General features: G+C 38.8%; 1 protein-coding gene across 2 annotated transcripts in view; it reads left to right on the forward strand.

Annotated features, from left to right (window-relative positions):
• megf6b (multiple EGF-like-domains 6b) overlaps positions 1 to 19,220 on the forward strand; it is a 58,495-nt gene that overhangs the window by 23,335 nt on the left and 15,940 nt on the right. The window contains exons 5-9 of one of the 2 annotated variants that reach the window (XM_032512493.1): positions 6,406 to 6,528; positions 14,639 to 14,761; positions 17,639 to 17,764; positions 18,459 to 18,581; positions 19,069 to 19,191. In XM_032512493.1, coding sequence (XP_032368384.1) covers positions 6,406 to 6,528; positions 14,639 to 14,761; positions 17,639 to 17,764; positions 18,459 to 18,581; positions 19,069 to 19,191 — 618 coding nt within the window. Of the gene's footprint in view, positions 1 to 6,405; positions 6,529 to 10,507; positions 10,898 to 14,638; positions 14,762 to 17,638; positions 17,765 to 18,458; positions 18,582 to 19,068; positions 19,192 to 19,220 lie in introns of those variants that run through there. The other variant, XM_032512494.1, reaches the window with a different exon arrangement.

Raw genomic sequence — 19,220 nt, forward strand, 5'->3', positions numbered from 1 at the left:
TTTTAGTCAACCGAAGTGGAAGGTATTGAGACAGTCCATTTGTTTTAATATATTTGTTTTAAGATATATTTCTTAGGCTCCCTCATCAAATAATTACAGTCAAAACAGTAATGGAAGCTCATCTGGTAGAGTGGGAGCCAATATATAGAGGATTATTATTCGACGCAGCGGCCATGGGTTCGACCCCGACCTACGGCCCTTTACTGCATATCATTCCCCCCCTCTCACCTTTCAAGTCTAAGCTGTCCTATCCAAATAAAGCTGGGGACATGCAGACTCTTACTGGGTTGATTTGAGCTGCCTGTGTCTGAATAAAGGAGTAGCTGTAGTCTCAGTCAGCTAAGATAAGATAAGGGAAAAAATGAAAGCTTACAGGAGTGAGAAGCAGCTGGCTCTTAAGGATGGGATATCCCATAACATATAAACACACCTATGCTCAAATATGTGCACATGAAACACACACACACACTTGCACACTTACAATACCTTGTGATGCAGTGAATTGGATCACCAAAACAGGGATTAGAGGAGTTTAGGACTCAGTGGAGCAGAATGTTCACTAAACAAATTCAAACACTGGATTTTAGTGTCTTTAATATAACACACACTTGTGGTCAAACATGTGCGAATAATAAAAGTTAAGGCTCAGTGGGGTGGGTAATAAGCATTACAGAGACTACAGAGTTGCTTGATTGATACTTTTTCTCAAGAGTCAGACAGCCTCTCTCTTCTCTCAGCACAACTGTCTGCTGTTTGTCTGTGGTTTCTTGTCAACACATGCCTTGGGAAGAAGTGTATAAAAACAAAATACAACTGTTTCAATAGACAGATAAGCAGAGAATTTAGATTCTGGTCATCTGCATTTTCACACTAGAACGATCAGTTGAAGGAAAACGACCACCATGGCTGACTTTAGTGGGCTGCCACACCTGTTAACAAAGCAAAAACACCTTAAGACATATACCATATTATTTCTTTAATGTAGCAAGGGTTCAACAATTATTTTCATTATGATTAACTAGCAAATTATTTTCAATTTCTCAATTCATTGATAAATCAAGTGGTTTATAAAACACCAGAAAACAGTGAAAATCCCCATTACAATATCCGAGAGCCCTTGTTTCATCCAACCAAAAGTCAGTAATATTCAATTTACTGTAACATGAGACCAAGAAATGCAATTACTTCCCACATTTGAGAACCTGGAACCATAATTTTGTTTCTATTTTTGCTTGAAAAATGGTGATAAATGGTAAATTAAATGACTAATCGATTCATCAACTAATCGTTGCAGCTCTACATAATAGCCTAAAGTTTTGTGATGACTTTGTATTGCAAGAGAGCAGTTGGAGGGCTTTATATTAACGTTGGTACGGTTTGATTTTATTTAGAGTAATAAGAAGTACAACAGCTCAAAGTGCTTCACCACTGAGATGGGTGGTTGCCTCTTGGTTGCAAAGTCTATATAAAAGTTTTCATTTTTTTAAAGGTAGCTGAAGACAATTCAATGCCTATACAGTAATACCATTTGCTCAATGGTAACACTCAAGACAGATTGTTAGTGACTTAATGGAAACATTCGAGGTTTGTGATAGGAGGTACAGGCCTCTTAAACATTAGTGAATACACATCATAGAGGTTTGTGTGTGGTTAGTCCTTTGTCATTAAGGGGGACTTTTTCTAACTTAGTTTAGTGAAAGCCACACCACGTCCGAATGATAGTGCCACAACTCAGCTGCCACACTGGCCACAATTACAGGGCTTTAGGAAGAAACTCATACCCAAAACTGGCACTAATAATGCATCAAATTGGACTAGGGATGGAAATTATTGGATGGCTAATACAGCATACATAGTTTTCTGGTGTAAATCAGTGTGGTGAACCAGAGTGTATGACGTTTTACCAGAGCAGGCGTTTTGACAAGTAAATAATGGTCCTCTTTGACTTTGATATATTAAATTGTGGCAGCTGTGTTTTAGTTACATGATGAATGAGAGCAGAGCAGAATCACAAAGTGTCAACTTGATAAGCATCCAGATGCACATCTGGACTATTATTGATGTAGCAGGAGGTTAACAGCAGGGGGCAATGTTGAACCTGAGCTGACGCCAACCGACGTTATCAATCATCAACCCTCTAAAGCTTTGCCTCCTGAAATAGTGTGCACTGTTGCAAAAATATGCCAGACGTTTTGTGCTTTCATACCTACAATATTTTATTTATTAACAAATTTGTTTAGACCTGAAGCTGAAGACTAATCCTCACAATGTCATTGTTTACCTCATCTGATTACACATGGCATGTAAAATTAGCAGGCTTCTTGATCTCTGCTCTTGTTTGCCAGCAGTCTACCTGTAAATGTTACATAGCACAGAGACAGTTGTCAGAAACACATTACAAGGAAACCTTAGAGCTAAAGTACTTACACAACTCAGACACAATGACCTGAACTGCAGAGGTAATGGTTGGATAAAAACATTGTAAATGTACAGTATTTTTGAGATTCTCATGATATCTGAATCCAGGAAGAATAGCAAGTGAAAACCATGAGGAGCTATGGGGTCCATAAAACAACTCATGTTCATGTGTTTCATTTGAGTTTCTGCCAGGCAGCCTTGTGGAGCTGCCTGTCAGACGAATAAAGGAAACGTGTCCTCTACAAAAAGGCAAGGCATGTTTATTTATATAGCAACTTTCAACGAGGTCACTCTAAGTGCGGGTTATAGGACAGAAAATGCAGGAGGAGAATTTATTAAAGGTACACAATGCAATATTAAAGAAGCACATAAATATGATGTATGAAAATAGAATGTAAAAATAAGCTTAAAAAAAATAAGGAATACGATTTCACAGTAAAATAAGATGTATAGTGCAGCTCCAGTGCAGTGCAACATCTGAATAAATGGTCCCATGTTTGATAAAAGGCAGTGGCAAATAGAGTCTTATAACTGACAATTATAACTGACCATTGGAAAAACCCTTAAAAACATTTTAAGCGTTGGTTATATTGGAGGTCAAAGGGGAGGATGAACTTCCCGTGAAAGAGTGAAGTAAATTGTCAGTTCCAGTTCATAGTTGGATTGTAAGTCAGACAAGATGTTGTCATGAACCATCCTACTCTTACATGTGCAGGTCAGTCGCCTCATCTCCTCGTCCGAATGAAACCTCGAGCCAATCCCCATCTTCACAGCACCTGGTAAATGGAAGCAGCTGTGAGGACAGCCGGGAATGCAAGCAGGAATGAACACTAGAAAAGCACATTACTATACCAGCAGGCTTTTAGATCAGGCCCTCAAAAGGAAACCGGTTAGGCTATCCTCGGCGTCACCCTCCTACCCGATCCCTCTATGAATACTGCAATTTTCCAGTCCATGACCCCCCTGAGATAATATCAGGCATCTGGTGGTTTTTGTTGGCCCCTCGTGGTCTGCTGAGACATTGGCCCCTGTCGTCCTGGGATCAGTTGCTGTCTTCCTTATCGCAGGAAGTCACACAATACAGCAGAGGAATGTAAAACCCAGAGCTTTGCTGCAGCTGAACTTGTAGAAACCCAATCAGATTTATAGTTTTCCAATCAAAGTTTTTTGTTTTTAATTCCTTACCTGATTGTTTTGGAACAGAGTGTCCACTGTAGGGAAACACACATTATACTAGTTTCTTTTATATTTCACTTGCAAGAAGACATAACAGCACTGAGCAATTTGGCACAAGATTTGTTTTCCTATTAAAAAAAAAAAAATGCACAGGAACTCGACCCTCATACATACACGAGGGTGACAGAATATTAGAAACACTTCCAGGGTTTCCAGCATTGACTTGTTTAGATGAGGTGGTAAGCCGTTCAGATCATGACATTTTGTGAGATTGTCCATCCCCCAAAAAACGCCTTCATAAGTTGTTTGTTCAAGCATATGTTACAACTCAAATTTATCTTTATAGTAGTGCCATCCTCTGGTGGCCATGGCAGTTGTGACAAAGTAAAAGTGCCCCAAATTCAACACAAGGTGGCAGGTTGGAGTGTTGGGTGGGTTAAACTAACACAGAACTTGCACATAGGAGACCGGAGTTTATGTCCTATTTGAAAGGAAAAGTAAATGGCAAGTTGCATGCGTAACCAAAAGTAGAGGAACAGATTTAACCCAAACCACAATATTTTTTAAAAACGTAACTAAGTAGTTAAAAAAAAGAAAAAGAAAAAAGTAACGGACCGTTTCACAACTTTAAAGCGTAACTCTCGCTGTTTTGTGAATGTATCCAAGTCAGACTTTCGTTTAAAAACAGAATTCGTATTTTCGTTTTCGGTCAAATGGTCTTATGAACGGGAGTGCAATGGGCACTACTATGATAGCATCAAAAATGCTATTTTAAAATGCTAAGAAGGCTCAAAATAACATGATACTTTGCTCGAAGTATCACCAGGGGCTCGACACATGGACTCGAGCATTGGGAACATTGTTTGTGTACACAGAGTTTACTAAAAAGTTTTTAAACTTCTCAATTTGGCAGTTGGTTTTTCCACTCGCCTCCATCTCGGCTTTTTAGTAAACTGTGTTTTTTGGCACATTTATGTAACTATTTGTTGATTTCCAATGTGGTCCTCATTGTACAACAACAACAATGTAATTGAAGACAACATAATATACGATAGTAATATGATAAAACATCCTAATAGCAGGTAAATATCCATACTAAAACATGTGAAGCATGTTCAAGGTTTTTCTGTGAGTTTCTTCTGCCCTCTAAAAACGACTTTGGCTAAACTTCATACCGTGAGAGAAAATGTGTCTTTTGTAGAAAAAGACAAATATCCCGTCTTTAGTAAAACCATGCTTCTTCATTGATCTGCTGTAGATTTTCAGTTTACAATGTTGGATTTTGTATGCTGACCTGTAGAAATTCAACATTCCTGCTGGCTTATTGGGCAGAATGATGAGCATGACACTGACTCTGGGCAGACCTGCTGTTACTACGGTACTTGTTTAGAAAGTTTAATGAATTGTCCTAAAAGGCAGACACTCCCTTTCACCCCACGTCCTAGACTTATTAAATCAAGCTCTTGTGATAAAGTGCTAATAATAAATAATAAATTGATCAGTAATTGTGTTTCATAATGTAATAAAATGTATTCTTGATGGTAAAGGTTTTTATCATTACGTGTTGTTTGCCGTTTAGGTTTTATGACAGTTTTAAACAATTGGCAGTAGAAAGAGTGTAGTGTTTGGGTGTGAACATTTCCAGATGCTGTAAACTGAGAGGGAAATTGTTTAATTGGTTGGTTAAACGCTGGCATCACAATGCACCGGAGTCTGCTTGAGGGCAGAAAATGTTCTATAAAGCAATTTCCTTTTCATTCATACTCTTCCTCTCTACAGTAACTCTCTTCTTTTATGGACATAAGGGAAAGTTTACAAGCTGATTAGTGCCAAGTGAATGCTCCCTCCTAATTTTCTCCATGGCTTTCAGTTTTCAGTCCAAGATTCCTTCTGCTGGCATGGCAAATGAAACAGCCCCATGTCATCAAGTTTAAAACGACACCGTGAGCATAATCTCTCCTGACAAGACCCCATATGAATAAAATGTAACATTAATATAGTCAATGTGGCCAGCGCCGAAACTGCAGTGTAAAAGTGAACAACCCATAACACATGACCCCTTTACAATTTCAATATCAATATCTCGTCATTATTTAGATGAAATGCAGCTCAAATGATGGTATATGGTGAACTGTCAGCACCTGTCTCCGACCCGAGTCATTATGTCTAGTTTGGGAACTGGAGGGAAAGATTTTATCTGGTTTAGTTGATGACAGCTTTGGCTGGAAATTTAGCCGATGGAAATGAGATGGAAAAACTGTTACTTCTTGTGGAAGTATTTCGGAGTAATTTGGTATTTTGCATGATTGATAAATGCCAGTCCTGGTTTATGTTGGAGGAAGTCGGAGGAGATGAGGACAACATCCGATGCTGCATATTTCTTTTCATCCCACTCAATTTCTGACTTGCTGAATTTTGATTCTGTTCTAAATTATTATTTTGGTATATTATATACTGTATATAATGTGTTTTTCCTTGTTGAAGTTGGTACTAAGGAGGTGTTTAAGAATGGAAACAGCAAACAGTATCCTGCAGTCATTCCCATGAATTTCCAGGCACTTGAGCACTTTCCACTTTCCAAGCTAGATCTAAATTTATTCATGGGAACTATTTGAAACTTAATTAGACTGACATTAAAAGGAAGAAGCATTTTTTCTTAATCTTTGCTGGTTAAAAAAAAAGCTCATTGCTTTTTTCACCAAAACACTGAGCTTAATAAACATGTTTCACTGTTCACCGTTCTTTCTAATTTGTGGTTTTGGTTGTGGTTTTAATAACTACAGGATTAACTTTGTCCTTGTTTCTCCCCAGATCTTAATGAATGTGAGGAGACCAATGGAGGCTGTGAGGCCCTCTGCTGTAACACCATTGGAAGTTTCTACTGCAGGTGTCCTCCTGGACAGAAACTGAATGAAGATGGTAAAACCTGTCAAGGTGAGTCCTCTACTATATTTGTTATGTAGCTGGGTTGAATCTGTTTATATCAGTAACGTGATACCACACAGTATATTAGGGTTGTGGTTATCATACTGTACAGCTGTATTGTTCATATAATGTTCAAAGTACACTTTTCCTTTTTTATGATTCCTTTTTTATTATCTTTTGGAAGCACAAATGGTATTAAAATATTACTTAACTAACTGTCAGTTTTGCTCAGACTGAAGTGACACCAAGTAACGTTACACCTAACCCTGAATTTACCATCGTTAGGGCCCGAGCACGCAGTGACAGCGACAGTGGCAAAGTCCCTATTGAAACTTAAGGAATTAATTATCCTTTGTGCAAATGAATTGCCTTTTCGAGGGGCTTGACATACTCAGAAACTCACCAAAATTGGCGTTCACATCAAGTCTGGTAAAAATGTACGTATTTTAAGGGTTTCCGAAATAGGCGCAGAAAAATGGCTCACTAGCGCCACCTACAAAGTAAATTAAAAAAAATGTAGCCCCTGCAGTACATTTAACATAGACTAACGGAACTCGTTACACCTATGAAGCATGTCAAAACGTACAAAAACGTCATTGAAGCCATACCCTAAACCCAACAGGCCATTTTGAATTGAAATTTTGAAATTGGTGTGATTTTGGCTATTTGATGTCGTAATTTAACAAACTTCTCCTAGAGATTTCATTTGATCAACTTTGGTTTGGTCTGTGCCAATTTGGTCTGTGCCATCTTAAGACAAACATCATTAAAAGAAAAACTTTCCGTCATAGGGCATGGCCGTGGCGGGGCGGACATTTTGTGCATTTCACCATTGAAACAGGAAGTGGGTGTAACTTGAGTGTGCGGTACATTGTCCAGTTGGCTTGAAACTTTTCAGGATTCACAAGAGTCCAACCCTGACGACATCTAAAGGCCGATATTGACTCAAGCGCCCCCTAGTAACAACCGGAAGTAGGCCTATGATTCAAGGTGCTATACTTTAAGCAGTACTTATTAGCAGTCCATAATGTTACCTTAATGGTTCACGTTACTAGCTTGGTATAGCCAGATTAATTTGCCAATGCGTATGAATCTGCAACCTCTCAGTTAATTTTTATTAACGTTATAAACAGTGCAGATCGAAATGTTTCATGCAAGTTGGGGTTGTTCTTGGTTTGTTTTGAAGCAGTAAAAAATGCCACCAGGGTCCGAAACTTTCTCAAATTACAGCTAAACATTAAATTATAATGTCTTTCTAAAAACATTTTAGGCAAGAAATATGTAATACAGTACCATTCATATTTGATTGATATTTGATCAACACCACATAGTTTGACAGTTTGATCTGAAATTGGTGAGCCTATTGCATTGCACTGGTCCCAGTATTCCAGTTATGTCCAGTTATGTCCAGTATCTACGTTAAAACGTGACGCTTCAGTCCATGTTCTGGCCGTGTGTATGGGAGGGGTGCCACATGTATCTGCCAGAGCAAATGAAACATGAGCTTGCAGATTTGTTGGGTTTACAGGCTATCACCTTATAATAATTAGGATTTATATAGTTCAATGTGTTTTTACTTGGCATCCATTTGTTTTCAGTGCTTTGTTCTGTTTTCGTTTTGCACATGTATGTTAACCTTCATGGAGTTTTGTTTTGTTTTTTATTTGTGTGAATTTAGATTCTGCGAACAGTAAACATCATAACCAGAATACTTTAACTCAAGGGAACAGAAACCAATCATTTTAACTAAAAAAAGATGTCTTATGATTAAGTTTTTGTGGACAGTACGCAACTACCAGTCTTCCCAAACATTTTCCCATGAGATTCACATTTTGCTCCATCATAGTTTGATGTTTCTGATTAGGAAATCTCTGCGAGTACTGTAGTTGGTTTAATCAGAATAATGATTCCTCTGTGCTGCAGCCAAGCCTAGAGGAGAGACACTGGAATGCTTTGCAGTATGGCTGTCTGCTGGAGGAACCAGTGAGAGATCTGATCCAGGTCACGGTTATTAAGATTGTTGATGGGAACGTTGTCACAGCTGGCTTTCATAGCTCTCTGCCCTCTGCCACTGGTGTTCATTGGAGGAAAACAGCTACCCGCAGCATTAATGTCCTAATTGTCTGTAATTGGCAGTGGTATTAACAGAGGTAAAAGAAGCTGGAAGAATGCTGTGGATATTTAAGTTAGTGCTGCATGTGTGATGCTGCGTCTGCAGAAAGTGATCAGCTTCCCTCTGCATGACGGACTAAAGCTGGAAGGGTTGCAGAGTTAAAACCTGCATGAATCCGGATGAGAGACAAGATCCATTCATTTAGCTGTTAAAAACAAATGGTTCTGGAAAGTTGGATTGCATACAGCCACTTTACTACTTTGGGGGAATCCTGTCCTTGGCAAACAGCAATCATTTTTTGGATGAAAGACATCTGCTGCGGGATGTTGATATGTGAATACTGATTGCATGGACAAGAAACAAACAAATGCATCTTTTGTTTAGTGCAAAAAAAGAAACCAAAATACTAAACACTGAAGCTACAATTTAATTCCTTTGTAGAGAGTTTACTAGATTTAAGCTCCTGGTCAAATTCCTTTGTATTTGTGGATGTAGGTATTATTCATGTTATGTATTTTAGATTTTGAATAAGCAGCATTGATACAAATGGAATTGAACAAAGTGGAAGAGGCCAACAGTAACTGCTGTTGTGCTCAGTGCAGCGCAGCAGCATCAACATTTTAGCCGTCATGCCCAATGAACTTGACTGCCCAGACCAAAACGAGCGTGAAGGTGGGAGAAATAGTCTGCGAGTGTTTACCACCTGTCGTAATAGTGAGCTCTAGGGGTGTGTGAGTAACGTCTTCCAAAATCTACAGGTATAAGATGCTCTTATTAGGCCACGGAGAAGGACAATTTCCGTAAAGTTGTTTTAAGAAAAACATCTCACTGTTGCTTGGTTCTCTCCTGTTTTTTTCTAGTATTTTATTCAAACATTTTCACTCTGGCAGGTTTCTTACAGTTATGGCTCTGAGCCTATCATATGTCTTCCAAACTTGAGAAAGCTGCTTTCGTCCTCACCTGGCTGTCATCATTGTCCGCATGATTCAGAAGTCTGCACAAATATGCATTTTATATGCAACGTGTGCAGAGTTGTGAATATGTTGGCGTGTATTGTGGTTTGACAAAAAACCCTGATCTGTATCAGCTTCTGCTGGTCTGTTTAAGCTGGAGTACTTCTCAGATGCTTGTGGCCTGATGTAATGACTGTACAGGTGTACATTACAGAAACTTTAATTTTGGATTATTAAGAAGTAAAAAGGTCATAAGAAGTGAAGCTTACAGTCATTGTTTCCTGCAGAGGTCTCTTAAGGGCCATTTGCGTTCAGAGAAAAGAAGTGATGCTGACCATGAACATGCTTTGCTTTTTATAAGCTCTATAAAGTTCTGTCATGGTCCTGCTGCTATGTTTGTGTATATTTGTTGGCAACAGATGAGAGCACACGGTGCTTAGCTCCTTAATAGACAACTCCAGTGCAAGGCTCATTCTTTTCTCAGATGTTTGGATTATAAATACAGAATTTGATGTCTGGCACTTAGCACATTTGGTGTTCCTTTAGTGGCATTTTTTTTTAAAAAGCAAAATAAATACTGTATATAGACAGCACCTCTTTTTAGTCTGTTCACATTTTTTATTCTCCAAAAACGGAGTCATAAATCTTGCTTTTTATCACATAATATTCTTTGAAAAATACAGTAGTAGTAACATCTTGTAAGTCATTGAGGGAAAGACATCAATCACTGTTGGCTGTTAAAATGCACAATTGCATATTTGTAGTTAATGCAGCACTGGATATGCCTCTAGTGTAAGAGATTGTTTTTGGCTGGAGTTGAGATTGAAGTGTGGGGGAAAGAGGGGAGAGAGGAGGATCTTTAATGTGATGGACATTTAGTTTTAGTAGATGGGAGGGTGAAAGGGAGAGGGGGATGGAGCAAGGGAGAGGAAAATCAGTAGGCCAAGTGAATAAAAAGTAGTTACCATGTTACATCAGACCAGGATTCAGCACCTGCAGAACTAGTCAGTCATTTTCATTTTGCATAGCTAATATGCTTTAACAAACAATATGTTTAAAATGTTTAATTTTCTACAGTTTTCTACAGTTTACTTTTTTTACTTTTTTTTTAAGTTCTCTGTGAGGCCTTACATTTCACTTTCGACCATGACTTTGTCATCAGGGCGGCAGATTTTCTTTTTGGTGTTAATTGAAGCGATGGCATGTTTGACATCTGCTGCAAACTATCCACAGAGCTACTATAGAAGGATTTGCTATAGGCCAAACTGTTACCATGGATACCATGGCTACAACCATGGCTACCTGACAGCAGGTAAGGGATAATTTCACAACCAAAATGCATGAGTCTATTAATGCTTCCACTCTGGGTCCATCTCAAGACCAAAACACTGTAAAACACATTCATTTAACTGTTAGTTATTGACGTGAGTAAGGCTTACGTTTTATTTTACAAAAAATGAAATTTTTATTATTTTCAAAAAGTAGAAAATGCTACCATATACACTGCATAATGTTTTTTTTCTTCAGAACATTACAGTAGGTCTTAATGCGTAAGTAGGGAGGTATTTACAGTGGTATTTGTTCATGGCTCAGCCAGTCTGGCTTAACGGTCCCCCTGATAATGTGTCTACTGAACGCGCTGTCTGGCACTGCCCAGATAACTTTGTCTCTGATCAGAATAGAGGAGGATCGCTTTTACCAACAAAGTTAGAGCACATTGAAAACATGAACTATAAATCATGAGCAACACTTTGTAACGCTAACACAAACAGGGCTAGATACCAGCTACACTCTCGACAGATCATGTCTATATTATTATGACTGAATATTACTTATAATATACGACTGAATATATACTTTGGATAATACTTTTCATGTTTGGCAGGACTGCAGGGCTCTGGGACAAATGCACAAGATGAAACATGTTTTACATTTGAATTACCATATTGCTGATAATCCCTTTGATCTGCTGTATTACTTAGATGTCATTCTTGGACATAAATTAGGTTGTTCAGTAATAATTCATCTTCTGCACACAATAAACAAATCCCTTTTCGGAAACGGACCAAAATAGTTTTCCTTAAAAACAACACTGTGCTGTAGGTGGCTGCGGGCAGAGAATGAATGTGTTTTCTGTACAAGCCAAGTGCTGCGGAGGCTTTGGCTCCGAGCTTGGGTGGGGGGATCATGTTCTGGATGTGGAAACCAGGCTGGAGGGGCTTCACTGACTGTGCGCTGCAGTCGACAGAAGAACTGCAGCTCCACACTGCTGGATCCCATTTCATGCAAAACCAAACCAAAGGACGGCATGCAGCACGGATGGAAAAACGAAGGGACAGCTCCTGCCAGCTTTCCTGGACCAAGTGGAGCTGAAGTCTGGCAGAGGAGAGACAAAGAAGAGGAACATTTAGAAGCTCATTTCTCCCCCAAACACTATATTTGAAGATGGGTTCAGCATAAGGATATTCCTGTAATTTAGCTGTCTTGGGCAGTTTTTACTGGAACCATTAAGCAAGTGCATGTTTGTCCGTCCCATACACTGTACTTTTGTTGTTATCGTAATCATATCCTTGTGTTTATTATGAAGAGTAGAACCAGTGTTCCATGATTCACATTAACAACCAAGATTTCATAAGTTACAACTCGGTGCTTCCTTTATCATGTTCTGTAACATCAGGGTGTTTTGGGTCTTGACCTGATTTATGGGAAAATAATAGGTCATATGCTATTTGTGTTTACTTGTGTGTAACTGCAGGGACATGAAGACAGTGATGTGGTGGTGGGTAATGCACATGATGAAGCGCAGATGCAGATTGTCCTGCTGCCTTCATCCCACACAGCGCGACACAAGCACGATAGGCCAAATTCACTCCTTATGTTACAAAGATTCTGAGATTCATATTTGTTTCACGACTGGCCATCATAAATACGACTTTAATGCTGCTATAACCTATATTTTAATGTTAACAATGGATCAAATGAGTTATGTGAAAGGGTCTCTTATAGTGATAAACCCACAGAGAATTAGAGCTCCACCGTGCAGTTTGCCTGGGGCTCTAAGGAGGTCTGAGCAACTCATTATATTTTGTTTTGTGGCCCACAACTCGGCTGTTGTTAGTTAAGTTGCATTGCTCTCAGTTGATAAAAAAACAGAGCTAAAAGAAGAACATTGGACTTAGATTTGTCAAATCTTAAACTCCAAAGGTTATGATGCCAATAAAATAACAGTAACAGTACATGTATTTATGATCTATACCCAGTTATTCATTGCTGGGTTGCTGTGCTGACTCACAATGGGTTAGAACCAGGCTTCACCCAACTGTCTATAGCAGGGCTGACACATGTAGAAATAGGGAGAAAACTGCACTGAGAGGCGAAATATAAAGGCAACTGTATACTTGTATTTATTTGCAAATGAATCTTCCCACTGATGGTGCAATACTGTATTTATGTTTTGGAGATAGGGTGTTTGCATTGTGACGAATGTTGAGAAGTTATTTAAAGGGGTTTGATTCTACAGATCTGTTTAATACAATGTTTACAACACAGAGCCTGAAGACAAAATGTGTGGTGAGACAGTACAAAACAACTAAAAAATAGTTATGACAATAAAATAAAAGTAATATTCCCCCTAAGTAAATTTCATTATTTAACTAATTTATAAATTTAGCTCTTTGTCACTGGAGTTTCTTTAAGTTCTTGAAATAGTTTCTTTCTGAAAATAGCTGCCTGGAGTCAGGACTGTGCTGAACAACATAATTCTCAACCAGACATTAAACTTGGCGTCTTTTATGATGTATTAGCTGTTTTTACAGACATCATGCGGCAGCCAAGAGAAATTCACACTCACTTTTTATAATGTGTCACATAGACATGGTCCGATTCCATTTTTTGCTTTCCGATACAGATTCTGATACCTGAACTTATGTATCGGCCGATACCGAGTACTGATCTGATACCAGTATGCTATATATTTGATGATGTTTTAACAGCTGTATACTGCCATCCCTGTATGAATGTGATCGGATTTCTATGTTTGTTGTTGGTCTGGCTCAGGTTAAACTCTTTGTGAAACATGAACAAAAACAAACAATGAACGCCACAAAACTTTCTTTTATTATCCAGTTTGGCAGTCAGTTATAACGGAAAAAAGAACATAAATAAACTCTTTTAACATAGATTTTCTGTAGGGCTTTATTATGTGGTATCGGATAGGTGCATAATCTCCAGTACTTACCGATACCAGCGTTTTAGGCAGTATTGGGGGCAATACCGATACTTGTATTGGAACATCTCTAGTGTCACACCACTTTTTTCCAGCAAGCAACATTTCCAGTAACTTCACTGTGATCATTCAAGTAACATGTCACTGGCCTGGAGGTGAGGCGGGTGTGATTTGATGTCCTATTTTTTTTTGACGGTGAAGGCAGTACAGGCTATTAGCAGAAGTCCAAACAGAACAGGGCTTCATAAATCAGCTCTGGTCTCACAGGGGGTCTGCTGAGGAACAATTTGTGTTTTTGACCTCTAAAATAAGAAATGTTTAGGAACACGGCTCATTTGAAATCTCGTCACATGGCAAAGCAGTCATGTTTTGCTCAAAAGCACTTTCCCAAACGTAGAACCCCCTTCTTTTATTTGTTTATAATTTTAACGCTCAAGTTGAGAGGAATGTGTATGTTTTGCATCCTCTGATTTTAAGTTCCCATATGTTTGCTGCACCCAAGGGACTTTGACAAGAAGCAAAAGAATTTAAATTTGGTTTTAAATGTTCAGTAGTTGTTACCACATGGGGGATTTGTTTGTTTGAGCTGTAATGCACTTAGAGAATACATTCCCTTTTCATCCATCATCTCCTTTCTTCTCTGAGTACATCTTTATCCTAAAACCTGCGTTAAATTCCTCCCTTAGCTTTGCAGCTTATCTGGGCTTTACTCCTGGGACAAATTTTTTTCTCATAATGAGAGGATTTAGTCAAATTGCACTCATTTCTCTCCTGCCCCTCTCCTCCTGCTTGATTCTGTCTTTTTCTTTTCTCCCTTCTTCCCTACAGATATCGATGAGTGCCAGGTCCATAATGGAGGCTGCCAGCACAGATGTGTTAACACCAGGGGCTCCTACTACTGTGAATGCCACCCAGGCTCTCGCTTGCATGTGGACGGCCGCACCTGCCTCGGTAAGGAACGTTACAGCTACGTGGCAGTGCCTACATTGTACGAGCTGGAAAAACATTAAGAAGTCACTGAAGTAAAACTTCTAACAGAGAGTTAGGGCTTCATTAGAATACTTTGTAGGAGTGGGGGACAAAATCGATACAGCATAGTATCATGATATCTTCAGTGGCAATATTGTATCAGTACACAGACGCCAAGTATGGATATTTTATTATATGTGTTGGTCAGTTTGTCACATTTTGCAGCAATAAAATTGAAGTGCGATGAACAAACAGAGAAATGTATCTTTTTCGATAAAACAGATGTTGACAAAGTTTCCTTTTGGGGACATAATTTGAAATTGGGAAAAATTTGAAGTTGGAAAAAATGTAATAAATTGCAATATATCGCAGAATATTGCAATACATTTAAAATCGCAATAATATCGTATCGTGACATAAGTATCGTGATGATATTGTATCGGGAGGCATATGGTGATTCCCACCACTAATACTTTGACTAGTGTTACAATACAAAAGATTGACTTGAGGTTTCAACCATCCTTCTGGTTAGAAACAGAGTATGAAGGCCTACAATTACAAACATACATTACATTACAAAGTTTTCGCTTTGTGTGGCCCCGCTTTTTCAAAACTTACATAAACAATGAAACACTGGTTCAGAAAAACTAGTCTGAAAGTCTTTACTGCGAGTATTATATTTTGGTCATTATTTTATTGAGGTTTAGCCACATATGTTTTTTGACATGGGCACTCCATCATGTAAACCACATCCATGGTGTTGCAGTAGATGACCCCTCCATTCTGACATAAAGCCTTATTGTGAGATGATTCTCTCTAACTCAGTGTGTTAAAACCATACAGAGTTACAGTCCCTTCAGTCAATATCTTGTAGTGGATTTCTGTGAGTGATTTAACTTCAACTTACATGTCCTGGAACACATTTGTACTAAGGCTCTAACTAACTAACTGCTATTTTCATTATTGATTTATCTGCAGATTACTTTGATTATTTGATTTTCCTGTGGAGTGTGAGAAAATGGTGAGAAATGGCCATTACAATATTCTGAAGTCCAAGGTTTGTTTATCCAGCTTGACCAACAATCCAAAACCCAAAGAAATTCACTTTACGATGGAGCAAATTCTTACATCTGAGAAGCTGGCACTAGTTAATATTTGGCACTTTTGCTTGAAAGATTGGATGGCCCCTGTCTTACTGTCTCTCTTTCTTGTCATCTCTCCAATGTCTACTCTTATAAGGGCACAACATATTCTTGTTTTTTTTTATACTGTTCCTTTTCAATCTATATCCAGGCGCATGTTCATATGACATTTTCTGTGGACCCTGAAGGTCCCATCTTACATACATGTCCCTGGGTAATTTGTTTGAACTTGTTCCATGATGCCGTAATCCCTTTCACTACTTAATCTTTCCTTTTATATATTTAATAAAAGATTCACCACCTGTACATTGTATAAGTGCTTACAACTGAACAAAGTACCACGTATATTATAAGAGAATGTAAAAAAAACTGTGGGTTGATTTTATTATTTTTGTTGACCGTGGTGTCCTTTGCTCTGTTTTTGTTATGATTCTAACCTTTTCCTCCATTAAATTCTGCTTATGTGTTATTTTACCGCTCACATAAGCTTCATTTAAATTGTATAAACTTCATATAAATCTGCACGTTATGCTGTCACTCTTGAACTCTGCTGTGTTTTTACACAGTACCTGTATGTTGTTTCTGTCATGACAGATGCATAAGAATTGGGGGTTTTAGTTATGGCTGATAGAGAAAAGAGTATAAACCTGGCACCAGTTTCTGCCGTCAGGAATGTATACAGAGTGTCCTGACATTTAGAGTGGAAATGATTATGTGTTTTTTGGCTTCATAAGGTGAAGTTCTTTCATTGTTTTACAGAGTAGACATTGTAGTGGGACCCAACTGTCCCTGCCCTTGTGGGACAGCTATGAAGAAATGACTGATTGCACTAATAATCATATTGCACATCTGGACTGACTCCCAGGTGAAGCTTATCAAGAGGCTGCACATCTGTCTGGTGACAGTAATGTTTTTTGCAAAGGCAAGCTGCAAAAAGTGTGCATGTTCACAAATAGATCAAGTACTGAAAGATACATGCATACTGGATAGAGGACAACACATACCAGTCAGCACAAAGTCAAAGGGAGAAAAAGAAGAGCAGATGTTGTCAAATCAATTCAGTCTCAGCTTTGCATTTCTTATCCAGCTCTTGATCTGCCAGCATAGGTCAGATGTATCCCACACACTTAGCGTGTGGCTGAATAATGTTCGAGCTGGATAGCTCTCTGCAGTTTGACATGTACTTGTGATGGATGGCTCTTGACTCCAGCCTTCGAGTATGAAAAACACCGGCTTTGAGAACGCATGGCCTCTACCTGTTGTTTTCTCTGAAGGGATCGAGTCCAGCCCATCTACCAGGGTTTCATCTGTTGCTATGAAGATGAGAAACCTAAACAGGGAAGATGATTGAGCTGGCTCTGCCCTCAATCTCATCAGCAGACAAACATTATCTACCACAGAGGTCCTGCCATTCAAATCTCTCTGTGATTTTTGGCTCTTTTATGGTGATGGATCTGATGTGGCTCAGAGCAAAGCAGTTCTATGTGGTATTCGCTGAGTGTAGGAATGTCAGTACAGCGGTCATGACCTCTCTGAGAAATATTCCTGTGGATGTGACACAGCAGTCAAATCACAACAACTAACATGAAACTACAGATTTATGGCCATTGTTTTTTTTCTGCAAAGATGGTCGATCTTCTTATTCTCTTTCTGTCTCTTCATTTAAATTCTCTGGACTTTTGTCATGTTTCTGTTTTTCTTTTCTTCTCCTTTTCAGCTGTTTATTCGTGTGCCATCAGCAACGGAGGTTGTGAGCACTACTGTGTGCAGCAGTCTGCTGCTCATTTCCGCTGTCGCTGCAAGTCAAATTACGTGCTGGCAGAGGATGGCAAGCATTGTAAACGTGAGTACCTAAACTCTGGTGTAAGGCAACACTAAACACACATCAACACACGCCACCACAAGATAAAAAGGATACATTATACATTGATTAGTGACTAAGGAAAGAGTGCCAAAAAACTGAGCACTTTGGAAGATTATGAAGGTGGGATTCTCAAGATTTGATTATTACATTAAAAACACATTTTCTGAATCTGGTGCCATTTGTAATTATCTGACAGAATGTCTGTGCTGGAGCATGATTAACTGTCTTGCAGACATTAAATTGGAGTGAATCACAGCAGTCTCCTATCATTGTTATTTTCTCAAATTAGTATTTTAATGTCCTTGCTTCTTTTAATATCTCCAATCTCTGGGGGTGGGAAATTATACATATGTATTTTAAATTACAGTCTCTCAGATGCTTTTACTTTGTAATCGTTGGCTGGGAACAGCTTCCTCTCATTTTTGCAGAGCTGAAAGTTCTCATCCCAGGGCTGGATATGCTTACACAGGTCAAACACACACAACTATGCAGAGGGAAAAAAAGTGATGAGATGGAGGTGCAGGGTGGCAGTATGAATTTAAAGCTCCCCACCTGCTTTGCATTAAAATGTCAGTTTAACATTCTGGTGCCTCCACAACGGCACTGGAAGTGTTCCCCAGATGACTAACACCAGTAGATTTATGTTTATGAGTGTGTGCTTTCTGTGTTGCAGTGCAGAATCCTTGTGCAGATCAGAATGGAGGCTGTATGCACAGTTGTCATTCTGATGGTGGGAAAGCGCACTGTGACTGTAAAGCTGGTTACACTCTGGCTGAAGATGGGAAAACATGTAAAGGTAAAGCCATCAGTAACAATAATAGTGACATTACAATGATTTTTAACGTAGCTCAGAGTTAATCAAGTGCAGAAAATATAAGGGGATACTTCAATCAAAAATGATTCACAAAACATTTTGGGCAAATTCATTAACTTCTCTGGAGCTTTTGGTCATTTCACACAGTCACTGCCACACGTCCATGTTAACTGGGAAAACTCTGTCAGTCTGCTGACAAAAATTGTGTGATACAATTCATAGCTTCTAAACAGTCCTTGTTGTGATTAAGACAAATATAGCTTTTAATGAAAATAAGATTCAAAATTTGCAAGCAAATGTTTATGTCGTTGGTATTTACCAACACTGAGTTGAAAGTGTGTGGAAGATGGTTGTCAAGTGCAAACATGGATTTGATTTGCAAGAGTAATGAAATGAACCTGTGCAAACCAGATGTATCCCCCCATTCATAGTGTTTATTGTTTTGTTTTGTTACATATTTCTGTTACAGATATTGATGAGTGTGAGATAGAACAGGCCAACTGTGCTCATGGCTGCCACAACACACTGGGCTCTTACGCCTGTGTGTGTAACGCTGCCTATGAGCTGGGATCTGATGGAAAACAATGTTACAGTCAGTTCAAACCCTCGTAATATTATTAT

This window comes from Etheostoma spectabile, chromosome 4 (assembly GCF_008692095.1).
Source record: "Etheostoma spectabile isolate EspeVRDwgs_2016 chromosome 4, UIUC_Espe_1.0, whole genome shotgun sequence".
Taxonomy (NCBI): domain Eukaryota; kingdom Metazoa; phylum Chordata; class Actinopteri; order Perciformes; family Percidae; genus Etheostoma; species Etheostoma spectabile.